This window comes from Lycium barbarum, chromosome 3, assembly GCF_019175385.1.
Source record: "Lycium barbarum isolate Lr01 chromosome 3, ASM1917538v2, whole genome shotgun sequence".
NCBI classification, from domain to species: Eukaryota; Viridiplantae; Streptophyta; class Magnoliopsida; order Solanales; family Solanaceae; genus Lycium; species Lycium barbarum.
This window is the reverse complement of record NC_083339.1, coordinates 142,355,750-142,374,430: the sequence shown is the minus strand read 5'-3', so window position 1 is coordinate 142,374,430 and position 18,681 is coordinate 142,355,750. Positions and strand designations below refer to the sequence as shown.

The window sequence follows — 18,681 nt, the reverse complement described above, 5'->3', positions numbered from 1 at the left end:
AACAGTTTTTGTCCTTTAAGTTCGCCTAAAGTTAACACTTTTAGTCTTCGACAAAATATTCATCGAACTTTGCTTGTTAGATTTGATGAGAATTATGAAAAAAATGGAAAAAATTAGTGAGAATTCACATTTAGAGGTACACATTACTAAAGAAAAGACCAAATATCTCGGGAAAAAACTGACGGACGTCAATCGTTTATAGCGAAAAACCTACAAACTTAATAATGTTAGAAAATAGTGTCTCAAAACACAAAGACCGACGGACTCTGTCGATTAAAACCGAGGAGTCTATCGGCTAAGTAAAATACACTAGACTCGTTTTTACTGAAAACCCAGTATAAAAATAAATACTTCCATCGCAGTGATTCTTTTTTTTAAAAAAAATAGTTTCCGCGCATTTTTCCTTGAAAATAACCGACGAACGTGCATTGGTTTTCATAGAAAACAATAAAAATTTAAAAAATAGTGTCCCTCGATTTTATCCATCAGTTTCCTTCCATCGTTTGTTCGGTTGTTTTTAGTAGTGACAATTTTGGTAGTTTCTGCTATTTACAATTTACTTACGTCGATTTTGTCCCGAGATATTTGGCCTTTTCTTAAGTAATGTGTACCTCTAAATGTGAGTTCTCGCTAATTTTTTTCTCTCTTTTCATAGTTTTCGTCAAATCTAACAAACAAAGTTTGCTGAATATTTTGTCGGAAACTAAAAGTGTTAACTTTTGGTGAACTTATAGGACCAAAACTGTTAAGTGCGTACTTAAGGGACTATTTTTAACCAACCCTCATAGTTAAGAGACTATTTTTGTTAACTTGTGGCAAACTTAAAGAACCAACATTGTTAAGTGCATAGTTAAGGGACTATTTTGAACCTATGTCATTTTCTCAGTCATATCATCTAGAGAGAGTTTCTAAGCTTACCAATTTTTCGCTTCTATTGTTCTCAAGGTAGGTTAATGAATACTTATGATTTAAGAATTTAAATTATACACATCAATACTGAACTAGTATTTTTGGCACTACTATTGTAATTTAGCATCTGATTACCTATTTCGTCTTTCACGTTATTAATTTTATTTATTACATATAGTTTTTTAAGTTGATCTAATAGTGTAAATAATTTTTTATATATCTGAGTGTATTAAGTTAAAGCGGAATGATAATTCCTAACTTGGTTACCCGCCCAACACTGATGCATTGACCTTAATAAGTCAACAAGATTAGGTGCACTATATTTCTTAAGTTAGTTGAGGAAGGTTAGAGTTTGAAAATTGGCAAAAAAGGGCCAAAAAGTGTCTTTGACTTATGTTCAAATATCTTTGACTTGTGTTCAAGTGTGAAGGGTTAATACTTAACAGCTAATTTCCGAGTGGATTTATCACAAGGTCTCAAATCTTTCAAATTGTTCTTTTTTATTTCTGGGAGGGTGGGGGTGATGGCGTTGTTCTTAAAGAGAGGTAGGGGTATAGCTGTATGGTCCGAACTTTCGTTGAAAATTATCTTGTATGTATAGGTAGAAGTATTTTTTTTAATATAAAATTATTGAATCTTCTTAAGTTAAAACATCATAATGCAGTTTAGCGGTAAAAATGGCTCAAAAATTGCTACTTGTTGTAAGTTTGTATCTTAGTTGTGGGCTTCTAGGGCACACACATCTTTTGAATTTCTTTCTTAAAAATTCTAGATTGGACCATGAAGGGGCCTTGAGTATAGTGACGGAGCCACATAGATCGAAAGATAGACAGTAGAATAATTCTATCAAAAAATTATATTGTGTATATAGAATACTTTGATGAAAATTCTAAGTTCGTCACTGAGGCTGCCATAGATAAAGGGTCGAAGCTTAGATGTCTATCTGTCTCTGCTTTTGGGAGTTATGCAAGTGGGAAAAGGGAATGATTTAAGTAAATGCAACTTTTGTAAAGGTTCCTTCTGTAATTCTCAGCAAAATGGGCATGAGGGGACCCTGGTTTAGAAGCTATAATGGAGTTCTTGTGAATGTGTGTGAAAAGTGCATTGACAAATCATTGTACTATTTGATACTTCATTATTATAAGAAAACACTATAATCCCTTCAACCTAATACGTACATAAAGAAAATGTTTTTAGACTCTGCTGTATTTGATTTGAAGTACATGCCATTATCCACTTTTATATTCATTCAACAAGGTTCTAATCTTAGTGAACCACATCTCATTTTCCCTTGTTTTATTTAAAAATTAATAGCTAAAAACCTCCCTAACCTATCACATTTTTGCAGGTTTCATACTTAAATTATGTCTTACCGTTGCCTTTTGAATTATATTTTTCAAGGGTTAAAATCTCCTGGCTTAACAGATGGCAAAGTGTTTGTTAACACCTATTTAGAGGCGCGTCTAAGATAAAACGTGTTTCTACTACCCCTCAAATTTTGTTATGATTTTTAGTTTGGAAAGATATCCGAGCTAACAACAAAAGTGGTACTAGTTTTTAATATCCAAGTACATAAATGAAAAGACTCAAGTTCTTGCAAGAAAGTGATGATTCTCTCATGCTCTTTACTTGAAGATGAAGCTAAATACATTTTTTACACCTCTGAAGACACCATAATTCTTAGTCATTTTTTACACATTTAGTGAGACATGGTAAGTATTCTCGTAAAGCTACTTTCAGGAAAGAAACATGTCTTTCCTCTGTTTTAGCTACCTGCCCAAAAATGTGACCTACTGTGTGCTGGTTTTTAACTTTGTACTCATTGTCTTGGAAACCTAAAATCTGTATCTCTCTCCCTCCGTTTCAATTGATACAAATTTTAAAAAAGAACAAAGATTTTTAAAATTTATAATCTTAATTTTATTATAACATTTTTTTATATAAAATTTATAATCTTAATTTTATTATAATATTTTTTTAATTATAAACAATTTCTTATTAAGGATAGAATGAGAAGTTTAAATGAAATTATTTCTAAATTTTAAAAAGGAATCATTCTTTATTAGAGGGACTAACTAAAACGAAATAAGGAGTACTCCTGTTGGTGAAAATACAATATAATTACTCCAACATTTCCTTCCATTTTGAACCATTTTTTTTTATTTTTTAAAGGACCTTGATTATATAATCATAATAGCATGTCATTAACAGTGAAACAAGAAGTTTAAAATTAAAAGAAAAAAAAGTCTCATTTTCTTAGAATGGACAAATATAATGTCATGTAAAATGATAGGAAGAAATATTAACAAGACTGTAAATTCTGAGTAGTAGTAATTCAGAGTTTTCAGTGAGGTAGGAGTGGCAAGCACGTTTCACTTTCAAGAAACCAATTTCTCCCTCTTTGCTGAGTGCTGACACAAGACAAGGCCCATGTAGGCAATGTGGGGCCACCACCTAATTAAAAGAATTCCTCCTCTGGTCATTTTGGTCTCTTGTACATGTCTCTCTCTGATCATATATTTCCATGCTTACAGTATTTATAGACAAGAAATGATAAAACTTTTATTATGATATTGATATGTTGGAATAGGCATGCTATTTCTTTAATTCCCCTCACTTACCAGCCCATGACTTTCTGTCCAGCAGCGAAGCCGAAGCTAGAATTTTAATTTTATGAGTTTTAAATTATTAAAATTTATAATTTATTAAAAAATTTGATAAATTATTTATACAGTGAAATTTTAAATACAACTATAAAATTTGAGTCAAAATTATTAATTTCTATCAAAATTTAAAGTGGTGGTGGAGCTGGAGTAGAGTTTACATGTTTGGCATCCTTATACTTAACTGAAAATATTCATGAAATACGTAGAATTACTGATTTAAAACTTAATAACTTAAAAAAAATTAGAATCACTAAATATAAGTTTCAAATCTCGCCTTGTCTGGATACACTATCTATATAGCTCTTCTCTTTCAGTACCTTGAGTCTCAATCTCTTCTTCTTTTCTTCCTTATGGATTTGCAGATTTCAAAAGCAATGGCTATGGCTATTTTTCTCTCTCTTCTTTATGCTTTTGTAGGAATTGTGTCTGCATTACCTCATCCAGACAAGATCATTAAATTGCCTGGACAACCTCAAGTGGGGTTTCAACAGTTTTCAGGATATGTTACTGTAGATGATAAGAAGCAAAGATCTCTTTTTTACTATTTTGTTGAAGCTGAAACAGATCCAGCTTCAAAGCCTTTAGTTTTGTGGTTGAATGGAGGTACACAATTTGGAAACAAAAATGTTTGGTTTCAAGGCATTCTTGTTTATGGGGTGTTCTTTTTCTTGATGAAGATTCAAACTTTTTTGAGTATTTGCATTTTTTTTCTTGTAGGACCTGGATGTTCTTCACTTGGGGTTGGTGCATTTTCTGAACATGGGCCATTTAGACCACGAGGACAAGTTCTTGTTCAGAATGAACACAGCTGGAACAAAGGTGGATTTTATTTTATTCAAAAAAAAATTCCTCTTTTTTTCCCTCTGGTAAATACATAGTTCTGATCAGAAGTAAAAAATGTTTTTTTTTTCTTGAAATATTTGCAGAGGCAAACATGTTGTATTTGGAGAGTCCAATTGGAGTTGGATTCTCTTATTCTGCTAATACTTCTTCCTATGAGACAGTAAATGATGAAGTAACAGGTATTTTTGCCACTCCAAAAGTATTAATTCAACATGCATTTCACGTTGATACTTTGTGATTCCAGCTATTGGTTCATTTCCAAAAGCTTGTTCCTTTTTATCTTTTTTTTTTTTTTCCTTTTATGATGAGCATGTGATTCCTGATCTTGAGTAATATGATAAGTATTTCTTAATGGAAATTAAAAGCACCTTTCATTTAGCTTTAATGTGATTCTTGAATCTTTCTGATTTTTTAATTCTTGTTTTTTGTCCTAATTGAACTTTGCCTTTGTGAATTTTAAATTTCTTGCTTTACATATGCCTCTGTTGCATTCTAAAGCTGTTATTTTTTTTATTTTTTTTTAATTCTTAAGCCTGGGACAATGTTGTATTCTTGCTACGCTGGTTCCATAAATTCCCACAGTACAGCAAAAGCAATTTGTTTTTAACTGGTGAAAGTTATGCAGGTAAGATTATTCCTACTAAGTGCCATAGATGGAAAATTATTTGTCATTTTTATTTATTTTGTTCTTGGTTAATCACAAATTGGCTTGTTTTTTTTTTTTTTTTTTATATTATAGGACATTATATACCTCAACTAGCAAAGCTCATGATGGCATTTAACAAGAAACAGAAGCTATTCAATCTAAAAGGAGTTGCAGTAAGTTTTATCCAAAAATTTCAAAACATGTTGCAGATCTTAAGTATTTCTTTATTGCTTTTATGCATTGTGTTTGCAATTACATGTCATCAAGAAATTTAAAAAGAAAAGTTCTGTTTAATCCCATTTGTAATTTTCTTTTTCTGTTTCGTTGCAGCTAGGAAATCCGGTTCTGGAATTCGCAACTGACTTTAATTCGAGGGCAGAATACTTCTGGTCTCATGGTCTAATATCAGAACCTACATACAGAACGTTTAGTTCTGGTTGTAATTATTCTCGATATGTTAGTGAGTACTACAGGGACTCTGTATCACCAATTTGTTCGAGAGTTATGAGACTAGTTAGTAGAGAAACCAGTAAGTTTGTGGACAAGTATGATATTACCCTTGATGTCTGTATTTCCTCTGTGCTCTCCCAATCCAAGATTATAAGTCCCCAAGTAAGTCTACTTTCTCCCGTTATTTGTTAGGCTTCTTTCGTGTTCTTGTCTGATTACACTGACTATCTAAAGTGATACTAATTATCAGGAAAACGCCGAGAAGTTAGATGTATGTGTGGAAGATGAAGTTGTCAATTACTTGAACCGAAAAGATGTGAGAAGGGCCCTTCATGCCGAGCTTGTTGGAGTGCGCAGATGGGCTGTTTGCAGCAGGTAAGCATTCTTGCTTTGCTAAAACAGTCAATACCCGAATGGCGTAGTGACAAAAGAAATATTTACACAGTCAGGTCATAAGTTAAGCAGTAACCTGGAAAAATGGTAACTAAATCGCTACCATATTAGTGTATAGCACGTAAATTGGTAGCAGAATATGAAGTGTATCATTCCACTGGCTCCAACTTATCTGGGATATTAACAGTTTGCAAGTTTACAACTCGCTAAATAACAGATATTTCTAATTGCACCTTCAGAAACCAGACAAATGACTATGCTTCTTTCTCAGCACATGAACGCCAGAAAATCAGGGGATCTTTACAGTGTATAGCCGCTCCCCATAATAATAGCCGAAAATGTATATCTTTTGTATGTTAATGTATATATACATATTTTATACATAACTAATGTATTTTTGTATATTTGGCTAGCGGTTGTAATTATTTTGGCGAGCGGCCAAATGTGTGACTTCCCCAAAAAATCAATATATTTCATGCAAAATAATGTACTCTTTTAGGAAGTTCATGCCAATGCTTTAATTTCTGTAGTTGCTTCTTCAAGGGATTAACTTATTACGTTATGATCAATCAATAAACATCCTATGATTGCTTCCACAGCGTTCTGGACTATCAACTGCTTGACATAGAGATACCAACCATCTCCATAATAGGAATGCTTGTCAAAGAAAGAATTCCAGTCTTAATATACAGGTACATGTGCAGCCACATTTGATGTGCCTTCATGCACTTAATTCCTCGTCTGATCAGCTTGCATTTCGTTTGACATCTAACACTCGTAAAAACCTTTACAAACAGTGGTGATCAAGATTCTGTTGTTCCACTGATTGGAAGCCGAGAAACTGTTCATCAACTAGCAAGCCAGATGCGGCTGAACACAACTGTCCCCTATAGAGTTTGGTTTGCAGGACAGCAGGTAACAATTTAACGTGCATTAGAAGGTTACTCGTCTTATTTTTCAGGTTACTAATTCTACTTGTTATGGATAATATCACGCAACTACAAAAAAGAAAAAATATATATAACTTGTTATGGATAATATCATGCAACTATAAAAAAAACAATAAAAAAAAAACTTTTTAATCGGCTCCAATTTGCAAAAAAAGACAGATTATTTTAAGACTACTTTTCAGGCAAAAGGTCATTTCCTTTTTGTTTTTTTGGCTGTGTTAGGTTGGTGGATGGACACATGTTTATGACAATATGCTCTCCTTTGCAACCATTAGAGGTGCTTCACACGAGGCTCCTTTCTCACAGCCAGAGAGATCACTTGTGCTGTTCAAGTCATTTCTTCAAGGCAGGCCACTCCCTGAAGTTTTCTGATCACATGCCAAGTTGTAAATAGCTCTGTCACCAGTCACTATTAAATGTCAAAGGATCTTTTTTTTTTTTTTTTTTGGATTTTGCTCTTTCCTTTTTTCTTTGTTCCAGAGATGAAAGAATGAAGAAGATAAGAATCAAGTGTTAATCCTCAGACAGTGAAAAGAAGAATGAGAAGTGATTACTGGAGACTGGAAGAACACAAAAAGAAAATGTGTCTCTCAATGTGAGTTCATGCATGGAAGATTAAAGAAGAAAATACTAAAAGATGAGTTTTTTTCTTCTTCATAGTTTAGATACATCTAGATGAGTGCAAATGTAGAGTATTTGAAACTTTTATTGGAAACAAAAGATTCCATGACTAAACATTTGATCTTTTGTGAAGTAGTTTATGTTGATGTGTAGGGCCTAGGCATCAAAAGATTTGGTGTTAGATTGTTGTTTTACTTGAAAACTTGATGAAGAAATTCAGTAACTATTATTTCTTTAGTTTACATTTGACAGACTTAGCAAGCGAAGTTTAAAAAGTCGTTGTATTAAAAGCCATATTCGAACTTCAATTTTCTTCCCATTATTCTAATTTATATAGCAGCTTAATACAAGTTATGAATGTTGATGCTACTTAACAAGTCATTGTTGGAAAGAATGTTTCAATATTTTGAAATAATTATAGTTAATTTGAGTTCTTTAAACTTCAAAATGGTTTATTAATGAACATTGGAACTTTGAAATGAACTTACAAATTTATGTTAGATAATTGTTGATTTTTCTAAGTTCGCTCTTGTTATGTGAGTAAATTTTGATATTCTAAAACCCAGGAATCCATTCAAGGGCTTAATCTTATGACATACACTAATCCTTAAAAGGAGTTGATACTTAAGGAAAAAAGAGAAGCAATCTTTGAGGCAAGAATAATAAAAAAGAGGACCTTCTTTTATCTGGTTTAGCCGTCCATTTTTTGGTAGTACTAGCTCGACTAGTGGTGGTAAATGGGTGGGTTTGATTGGATTTGGTTTGGTTGAAAATGGTTTGAACAAAAATGAGTTGGGTTTCAAACCGCCCATATTTTATATGGATAAATATGGGTTGGGTGATAAATGGTTGGGTTGGTTATGGGTTAATTCATATTATACAAGTGTAATATTATTTCAAGTGTATGTTTATAATTTTTTTCTTTTGTCAAGTTAAATTAGTTTTTTCATATAAATTTCAGGGGTGAGGGGTGGGGGTTGTGGAGGGGGTGGGGTGGGGGTAAGAATTTTTTTTTTCATTTTTTATAATTTTTTTATAAAAGTAAAATATATGAAATTGATTTTTTTTGGGGAGGGGTAAGGGGGACCATAAATTCTTTTCCATTATTTATAATTTTTTTTTATAGAAGTAATATATAGGAAAATTGAAATTTGGGGGGGGGGGGGTCGTGGTGGGGGTGGGGCAGGAGTAAGAATCTTTTTTCCCCATATTTTGCCCATATTTTTATAGGTTAAAAAGAGACTTGAAACCCATATTTACCCACCTGAAATATGAGTGACCAACTCACTAACATGTGAGTAAAATAGGCTAATTTTTTAAATATGGGCTCAAATTGCCACCTCTAAGCTCGACTAATGCGAAGTCACAACGTATTAAAGAAGGATACTCCTGTTAGGAATTTTTTCATTCTCAAAACTCAAACTCGAGATCTTGATTAATTGAATCCATCCACTCTACTACGTATACTAATGTTAACGAACAACTTTTTGAATTCTATTAGTTGAGCTTCAAAGAAGCATACTTATGTATCTCTAAGTTTAAAGAAAATGTGAAGCTCACATTTACATGTTTTTTTATCGTAATTTGATACTAAAAAGACTCTCGAATATTAACACAAACGACTTCTGTAATACTTGTTTAATTTTGCTTAACAAAATGTATTTCTTAAAATAAGCAGATGTTAGAAATTTAATCAAATAAGTTAGTTACAATTGGCGGGAGAAAAGAAATACATGGCTGAACCTTACATACAAAACAAGTACAAGGACTCTGTCCAAAATTCGCATTAACATAAAACAGTCGCGTGAGTGTGTCATCATCACTGTTGCCTATAAAAAAAGAAGCGCCCAAACTGAGTTTCGATCTCAAATCTCCATGAAAAGCGCTCTCTGCTAAACGTACCGTATTCTCAAAGTCTCAACGGCCCAAAAAAAGCGGCAAAATATTGTTTGCTTTTTCAAACAAAAGTAAAGCAATGGCCAATGAGAATCAAGAAGATATGTACTCCCTTCAGGCACGCTCTCTCTTTCCTTCACATTATTACCTTTTTCTATTCAAATCAATAACACCCCATGTCCCTTTTTTTTCCTTTTTCATAATAAAAAAAGAAAAGAAAAAATACTGCCCGTATAGGATATAGGCATAGCACATGAATAATCATTATGAGTTTTTAGTTTTAGTACTGTACTTGCTGTATGTGTTTGTATTGAATTATATAGATCTAGGTTCTTGATTTGTATTGCTTATAGCGATCTTATTATAAGTGGGAAAAAGAACTTATGTATATGCAGAGAGAAGAAGAGAAAGACTTTGATCTGGGATCTGACGAGCCTGAGGCTCCGTTGCCCCTCACTGTCACTTCTCGGGTCAGTTTCATTCTTGAAGTCTTATTCTTCAACGTGTATTAGTATCTCTTGCTACATTTGTTTGGTATATTGCTGTCTTTGATTACACTTCTTTTGAACCGAGGGTGGAAACCCCCCAACAAAGGTAGGGGTAAGGTCTATGTTCAGACCCCACTTGTGATATTACATTGGGTATATTGTTGTTATCATTTTTGAAGTTCTATTGAGTAATGGGATTGGATAATTTAAGGGTGGACAATTGCTATTTGCAGGTGCTGTATATGTTGGGGGATATCACGGCGGGACCGGCGTATCGGTTCGCCCAATGGCTTGAGCTGGTCCGTAAGCGCAGCAGCAAGTACCGCTCTTCAGGTTTCCCTAGACGAGCCGATAGCATGCCATTAAGGTACCTCCCTTGTTTATACTATGCCTTATTAATCATAACTTGATTAGTGGTTACAAATACTCCTTTAGATTGATGCTTACTCAAGCTATTAGTCCAACTATTGTGTATTGGCAGCACTAGTGGCGGGGCCACATGTATCCAAGGGGTGTCAAAGAAAACTGACACCCCTTCGCTGCAAAATTACACTGTGTAGATAGGTACAAAGACATTTTTGTGTACATATACAATGTGTTGAATCCCCTTGATTTCTATGTATGTGTGAAAGAGTCCCTTATCAGCCATTCAAGGGATGGGTGATCTCCTTATATGGAGTTGGATAATCCTCCCCTCATGAGCTAGCTCTTAGGGTTGAGTTAGGCCCAAGGTCCATTTCTTTAACAGTATGTTTACTTTTTCATATTTTGACACTTCTTGATAAAATCCTAGTTTTGCCACTAGGAAACACAACTTTGAGAGTTGGGTTTGGATGGTATTGACGCACACATATTCCCTACAGTCCTCTGCAAAAGAAAAAGCATTAAATGGGATTTGAGATTAGTGACTTTGGTTCTTTTAACCTGATTTGAGTGGTCTTGAAATTCACTGTTATACTGTACTCGAGTTTATTCTGCCAAGAGCTATGACTAATTTATAGACCACAATTTGCCAGTTGGGATTTTAGATTTTTATCTTCGGTCCGTGGTGGCAAGGCGAAAGTTATTACTACATCTGTTTCATTCTATATGGTGGTGTTTAACTTGTCATGGAGTTTAAGAAAGAAAGAAAGAAAGTCTTTTGATATATAATGCAAAGATATATAACATGCCCAAATCAAAGTACCCACAGTATTGTGTTGTCTACAGATGCCACTTCAATTCCTGAAGAGCCATGTCATAAGGACTAAATTAGAATGTTAAAGAATTTTCAAAATATAGAAATGTGTCATTCTTTTTGGAATTGGCAAAAAGGAAAGAGTGCCTAATGAAATGAAGGAAGTTGAAAGTTGGCATTTTCATGTTCTGTTTCTAATTTCTATACATAGGACTTGGAGCAGAAGAAAAGATCTCCTATCTGTCTTTCATCTTCTTCTTCACAAGGAAATCAAGTGAAAATAAGTACCTATGTTCGGTAGAAGCTATTTTCTCCAGTGGTAGCTGCTAAAATGCTTCAAGTTGAGGGATGAAGTGTCTTTTGCATGCAAGTCTGGAGCCATGTTGACACTTCCTTAAAAAATGGAAGAATGGGAACTGTGGTTTCCCTTTCACTATTGAGATTAAATGAGTGACACAAGTTCTAACTTCTAACACACCTTTGTTTCAAGAAAAATTTCGAACTTTCTGATGAGAGCAAAGTCTTAGCTGCTGTTGTGGGCCCATATTCTTAAAAGAATAATGGTAATTACATTTCTATTCTTCTTTCTGTCTATTGTGCAAATAATTGCATGGACTCGTTGGGTTTTATAAACATATAAAGTACAAATACAACCATAATGTAGCTCCAGTATAATTCCCGTTCAGTGCAGAGGAGTCGAGTCTTGATCAGGTTGATCCTCTACCATCTGAGAAAACAACAGAAGTAAGTTTATGGGAGAGACTTGGCAAAGCAGCGGTTTTGGACATTGAATCAAGCACCTTTTCATGGAACATGCTGTCCTCTCTTCACCACACGGAGCACAGTAGTAGTACCGAACAGTCTGAGGATGACCCTAATAAAGCATTAGAGGTATTTCAGTTTTGATATTATATTTCCTCAGTACCTGATTGTCTGAAAAAGATTTAGAATTGACTGAAACAAGTACAGTATGACCCTTACTTATCCAAAATAAAAATTAGTAGCATTATCCTTAGTTATTTAACTCTTTTTTTCTTTTCAAGTTTTTTAAACTTTTCTCTTACCAAGGAAGTTCATGATTCTGATAATCATATGCATCATTTTCAACTGAACATACTTTCTGGTATGAGAGGGAATGTAAGAAAGTAAATGAACTTATGTTATAAAATCACCTTTTATATTTATTGTAAACAACAAAGTGGCGAAGGGAAAGTCAACTACACATTCTGCGCACACTTTGAGCATTTTCCATTATTGCTGTGTTCTTAACATTTTTTTGCTCATGTCAACTGAACACAGGTGACTGTAAATTCTGGAGGTGTTGTGTTTTTTGCGCTATTTAATGAACCTGAAAATGATGATGCTTCTCCAAAAGAAGCTGCAGCTGTTATAAAGATATCCTCTTCAAGGATGGCAACACAATCAGAACGTCTGGGCTATGAATTTGCAAAGTGGCTAGGTGTCCAAACTCCACAAGTCGTTCCTTCTCACTTTCATTATAAGTGTTTATATGTTTTATTAGTGAGATTTTGTATGTCATATCATTAACTAATGTATCCAAATATTGCAGGCCAGGGTTATTCATAACTGTAGTCCAGAGTGGCTACAGATCAAGGAAGCTGCAGAAAAAGCAAAAGAGACAGCAATTTCAGAAGGTGACGAGATTGTGGAAATGACGTGTTCAGAACTTCTGGAAGCTCTTGAGCTAAGCCGGTGCCTTACGTTAATGAAGTGCGTATGCAACTTGATCTTTTTGTGGAGCGTTAGAGCACATTTGCATTAATTACCCTGTTTCTTAAAATCTCTTTGCTGGTGGATTGGTGCCTGAGAAGGATTGTAATTTAGATGAACGCAATTTGAAAATATGAGAATATAATCAAGAGGCTGTTACTTACTATGGGAAGCAAATTTATTTGATCGATAATTTTTGCTCTTTTTAGGTTGTAAATCTTATCAAATTAGGCTTCGCTTAGAAAGCATAAGCCAAAACGAGGAACTGTTGCTGGATCAGGCAATCTTTTCTCTCAGCTACTGCCTTCTTGTGGAATGAGAACCAACTCTTTTCTTCATTCTTGTATTTGTATGTATGGTCTACCAGTGTATGACAACAACATGCCCAGTATAATACCACAAGTGGGGTCTGGGGAGGGTAAGATGTACGTAGATCTTACCCCACCTTTGTGGGGTAGAGAGGCTGTTTCTAATAGACCCTCAGCTCAAAGGAAGTCTACCAATGTATGGTGATGCATAAATCATGTTCATGTGATGCATGAGCATATGTGTTTTTTAACTGTTTGGCTTGATATATTACTAAAAAAAATAATGTCGAATATTTAATTTGATGATTATGAAAACAAACTATAAAAGGAAATAGTTATAGATGAGGGAGCCAAAAGTAGGAAAGTGGAGTGAAAGACCAAGTTAGATAACCTACAGTTTTGGCGGCGCTTCGTTTGTACCACATATAATATGACAAATTTTCGGGGAACTAGGACAGTAATCACTTTGGGAAGTCCTTGTGTTACCTTTTCCCTTTTACTATCATTAAAGAAATTGTTTTTGGTCTAAGGAAATGTTATATGATGCTAGATTTATATGTTGATACTTTCATTGGCTTTATGACTTGCTATTTCAGCTACATCCACGGGTCCCCTCTATTGGAGAGCTCAAATGCATTTGATTCACGAGAAGCAGGAGAAAGGACTGCAGCAGCTCTAGGTAGGGTTTTGATGTTGGATCTTGTCATAAGAAATGAAGATCGACTTCCATGTCGCCATCTGAGATGGCGCGGAAACCCTGCAAACTTATTGTTGGCTGATAAAGTGAATTCTGCAAACTTGGATGCACTAGCGGCAGCATTTGATTCTGCAATTGATCGATATAGGCCGAGAGTGATTCGGGCACTTCAGAAAGAAAGAAGAGCTAATTCTGTAGATAGCAGAATAAGCACTCCTAACCCCGGATTAATATCACAGAGTTCTGACCTTTCTGACATCACAGAATCTCCAAAATCTTGCAATCTGAACGCAAGTCAAACTTCAAATGAGTCAACGTGTCCAGATTTTCACATTGTAGCAATAGACTCTGGGGTTCCGCGAAAACCGCCTGCTGGAAAGCGTGCAAATGATCAAGAAAATTATCCTAAGCTTGTTGAGCTCCTTATTAACAGTCCTGAGTATGCATCGAAATTATTATACGAGATTACAGGAGGAAAATTAGGATCTCCTCCAGAGCCTTCTGATGCAATGAACAACAATCAGGCAGCTGACTTTGCTTCAATAGGGCATGAATTTCGGATTGGATTTCGAGCAGCTCTGCGTGACTTGCAGGGATTTCATATATTCCTTCTCACCCTTCATCAGAAACTGGATAGTGTCTTTCGAGTATTTCTTGGTGTTATCAACAGAGCTTCTGCTGGAGATCTTGAGAAAGAAGACATGGTAATTCCTGAGTCGCCTTCACTATCTGCTGGTTTTGTGGGGCATTGCCCTTCAACACCAAGCAAAGAACGCGCACCAAGTGATACATATTTGGATTCAAATGAATCAGACTGTCAAAGAACAGCTCCTAGACCTTCATCTTCTGGATGCAGAGACAGTTTGGATTCTATGATTTCTCCAAATTCACGCGATAGCCAAGGAAAGTGCTATAAGGGCAGTGGTGAACCACTTAGTAGTATCCGTTTCACATCAAAACTCCGTGACTTTCACAAATTTGCTAAGGTTTGTGATGTACATTAAAAATTTCTCTTGACAAAGCACTAATTACGACTTTACTCCAGCTAGAAAGCTAAAAGATGTTGATAAGCTTATTCAGTGGTTTTCCAAATTTAGACAAGAAATTCTTTTTCCCCGTTTCCCGGTATTCAATTATGTGATGGTTTATAATATTCCTTTGGGTACTAAATCTAGAGTATTACTCCCTCTGGTCCCAATTTATGTGGCACCATTTGACTGGGAACAGAGTTTAAGAATGAAAGGAAGACTTTTGAAACTTGTTGTCTAAAATAAGCCATACATATTTGTGTTGCTACAAATCATTTCATTAAGGGTAAACAGGAATTTTAAAGTTAAGGTGTTTCTAATTATAGAAAAGTAATATTCTTTTTGTGGGACAGACTAAAAAGGAAAGGGTGTCACATAAATTGGGACAGAGGGAGTAGTATTTAAGTATTTATTATACGTATTGTCTGATTAGTCCAAAGAGACTTACTTTGGTGCCAGAGGATGTGTGGCAAGTTCCCTATTAACGGTGGAAAAGGACGGTTTTTGTTCTAAGTTGGGTGATTCATGAAAGGGTAGTTTGATTAGCTTCTCTTGATATTACATGATTTTCTGTGACTAAACTTTTTAAGTACTACAGTTGCTTTCCATAAACATTAAGATGTGTATTTGCATATGAAATATGCTGGGTATCATTACATCTTTTCAGTTATGAATTAAGAATTTTGTTTGTCTCTTGGCACGAAATTTTTTCATATCCTGGTTAATGTTTCTTTACTGTCATTGGTTGTGGCATGACTTTTTTATACTGTTCTGGAGATTTCTTTCTAATAAAAGAAAACCCTGTTGGAGTACCACCTTTGTGGGTTTAAGGGTCCTTGGTCTCCTTATATGTCCTTGGGCAATCCTCCCCTCATAAGCTAGCTTAAAAGGTTGAGTTAGGCCCAAGGTTCATTTCTTTAACATCCCCTATGAGGGGATGTGGAATGCCTCCTGGAATAATTGACCGGTCCTGGACCGAGAGAGGGGTGGAAATACCCCGGTTGATGAATGTGCGCGCTCCAGACCGGACCGTGGAACCTCGGATAAAGAATGTCTGGATCTGGGCGTGAGGGGGGTGATGAATGGAATACCACATCGACGGACGAGAACCCTGGGCTCCTTATATGGCTTGGACAATCCTCCTCCCTCTGAGCTAGCTTTTGGGGTGAGAGTTAGGCTCAAGGCCTAATTTAACAAACCCTAAGTCTTGAGCAAGCTCCTCTCAATTACTGGCATTTTGCGTCTCTTTTTCAGGTAGATGCAGAACTAAACAAAGAATTGGAGCAATGGAATGAGATGCTTAAAAGTGATGCAATTAAATTGTGCCAGGAAAACAATTTCAATACAGGTTTCTTTGAAGGAAGTGATAGTAATTATGTGGTCGATGCTTATGAGCTGAAGGTACTAGACTTATATTCAGCATGTCTCTTAAGACACTTGGTACCCGAGTAATTTATCTTTGTTGTAATCCTTTTCCAAATTCTGCAACTTATAGGTCAGGCTTGAGCACATTCTGGAGAGGATATCATTGATTTCTGATGCTGCAAATACAGAAAAACCATCTGCAATCTCAGGCAGCCTGTTTATCGGTGGCGCACTTGCCGCTAGATCTGTGTACACACTGCAACATTTAGGAATCACACATATTTTATGTCTCTGTGCAAATGAAACTGGGCAGTCAGATTCCCAGTTTCCTGATTTGTTCGAATATAAAAACTTTTCTGTAAGTGCTTGAATCTCCCTCTTAGCCTTCTTGCTTCTGCTGGATTAATATTTTTTATGCTGGCTTTAAATTTTATGATAATTCTTTGTGTTTGATACAGCTCTGAAAACTTCAATCTTTCAGTCTCCTTAATGTGAAAGTGCTAGAATTCTCCCAATTTTTCTGAGTCTTCATCGTGTGGCTATACTATGAAATAATTATCCTAAAATCTTCGAATTTCGACGCAGGAGGAAGTAGTTTTTTCTTAAAACCTGTCGACTGTGCAAGCTACAAATCGAAAAAAGTTTCTTACTGATGTTTTTGTTTTAGCAACTGAAGTAATTGGTTGTTTGTGGCATTTATTTTATTTTCTCAGAAATTCTTAACCGTCTTTGGATGCTCTCCTACTCTTATATTTGTTATATAGTAACAATGGGTTGCATGTCTGTTGATACTTTTCATGTATGGGCAGATATGTGACGATGAAGATTCTAACATCAGTGCTCTCTTTGAAGAAGCACATGATTTTATCGACCATGTTGAGGAAAACGGTGGGAAGGTTCTGGTTCATTGCTTTGAAGGGAGAAGCAGGAGTGCTACAGTTGTTCTTGCTTATTTAATGCTCAGGAAGTAAGTTCAGAATGATATGATGAATGGCTTATGAATTAACTTACATAACGTGAAGCTGAATTTCAAACAAATTGATACTCCTATTAGCTGACTTGCTTATTATTTAAGAAGTAAGAACAAAAATAATTGGACTTTAAAAAATAAGATTAGGACCTAGAAGTAATTAATTGAAAAGTTTGACATTTTTTGGGAAAGTTTTGTGAGGACTACAAAAGCCCTTTTGTAGTCCCTTATATATAATAGTAATCTATCTATCTATCTATATTATTTTAAAAAGTCTCAAAACTTAGTAGTATTCTGCATAGAAAGTTCTCTAGTAGACTTGTTATAATTTTTAGAAGCAATTAGACACGTTGCCTATTAGAACCGGGCGAGTAGATTAGTGATGCTATTTGTTTTCCGGGAATCATGCAAGAAATTTCATAATGGAAAGATTATATGCTGCAGGAAGTTTACTTTGTTGAAGGCATGGAATACACTGAGACGAGTTCATCGCCGAGCCCAACCTAATGATGGCTTTGCAAAGATTCTTTTGGACTTAGATCGCAAGTTGCATGGTAAGGTATCTATGGAATGGCAACAGCGGAAGCCAATCATGAAGGTTTGCCCCATCTGTGGAAAGAACGCTGGCTTGAGCAGCAGTTCACTGAAGCTTCATTTGCAGAAAGCACACAAGAAACTATCATCCGGTAGTGTCGACAGTGCTATGAACATGGAAATACAGAAGGCCTTAGATGCACTCAAAATTAGTCGAGGTGGAAGTGTCAGCCCTACGCAGAGACAATCTTCCATGATTGAAGAATTATAATCCTGACTTTAATAGTGTGCTGCTGGCCTGACCAACCTCACACGGGAATTGGTCATTGTAGATGTGGAGCATGAAGCTCAAAGTCTTTCCCATGATTATGTAATTCCAAAATCAGGCAAACAAAATAAAACATGTAAGTTTCGCGTGCTGGCTTAATTTGTAGACATGCACAAGCAGAGGCGTAAGAGTTTTAAGGATCCTCCCTCTGTAGTTGTATTCTCGCAGTAATTTTAGGAAGTTAGAAATCTGTAACCTTTCCAGCCATAGAAAGGGTAAAAGAAATGTTTATTAGCTTGTCTAACTCATGGTAGACAGAATTTGAGGTACCTATGCTGGTGGAATAGTCGAGGTGCGTGTAAGTTGGTTTCAACACCGCCAATATAGAAAAACCATGCGACTTTATTATGAGTGTCATATAGTGTTTTGGCTTGAGGTTGATTTCTTATTTTGACACATTTGTTGTTGGTAACTAGTTTTGGTCTTGGACAATGTAGAAGCATGGATTGTTTTTAGCATTTGTAGTCGCCAATTCTTACATTTTAAACTTCTTGTTGGCTTCCCGTTACGTAAAGCAAATGAAGATCTTGTACTTCTTTTACTTTTCCCCTGTTGTCATTTGTATTTCTAACTTCCACGCAACTAATTTATTTGTGTCTGACTATTAAAATGCAAGTCATTTAACCATGTGTTTACTATATTTGTTTTTATTCTTCTTTTCTAGACAAAAGAAAGGAGGAA

The 18,681-nt window shown here is 35.3% G+C and overlaps 2 protein-coding genes across 2 annotated transcripts; both read left to right on the top strand.

Moving 5' to 3' along the window:
• The first annotated feature begins 3,690 nt into the window (after positions 1-3,690).
• Positions 3,691-7,753, top strand: LOC132633169 (serine carboxypeptidase-like 45). The gene is made up of 10 exons (XM_060349406.1): positions 3,691-4,178; positions 4,293-4,394; positions 4,502-4,597; positions 4,951-5,043; positions 5,158-5,237; positions 5,395-5,676; positions 5,765-5,889; positions 6,507-6,599; positions 6,705-6,822; positions 7,080-7,753. The coding sequence occupies exons 1-10, from the start codon at positions 3,926-3,928 to the stop codon at positions 7,227-7,229; spliced, it is 1,392 nt and encodes a 463-aa protein (XP_060205389.1). The 5' UTR covers positions 3,691-3,925; the 3' UTR covers positions 7,230-7,753.
• Positions 7,754-8,725: 972 nt separating this feature from the next.
• LOC132633170 (dual specificity protein phosphatase PHS1-like) lies at positions 8,726-18,541 on the top strand. Its single transcript, XM_060349407.1, has 11 exons — positions 8,726-9,492; positions 9,770-9,844; positions 10,096-10,229; positions 11,726-11,930; positions 12,339-12,515; positions 12,610-12,770; positions 13,675-14,761; positions 16,058-16,204; positions 16,299-16,526; positions 16,978-17,135; positions 17,583-18,541. Exons 1-11 carry the CDS (start codon positions 9,454-9,456, stop codon positions 17,941-17,943), a joined length of 2,772 nt encoding a protein of 923 aa, XP_060205390.1. The 5' UTR covers positions 8,726-9,453; the 3' UTR covers positions 17,944-18,541.
• The last annotated feature ends 140 nt before the right edge of the window (positions 18,542-18,681 follow it).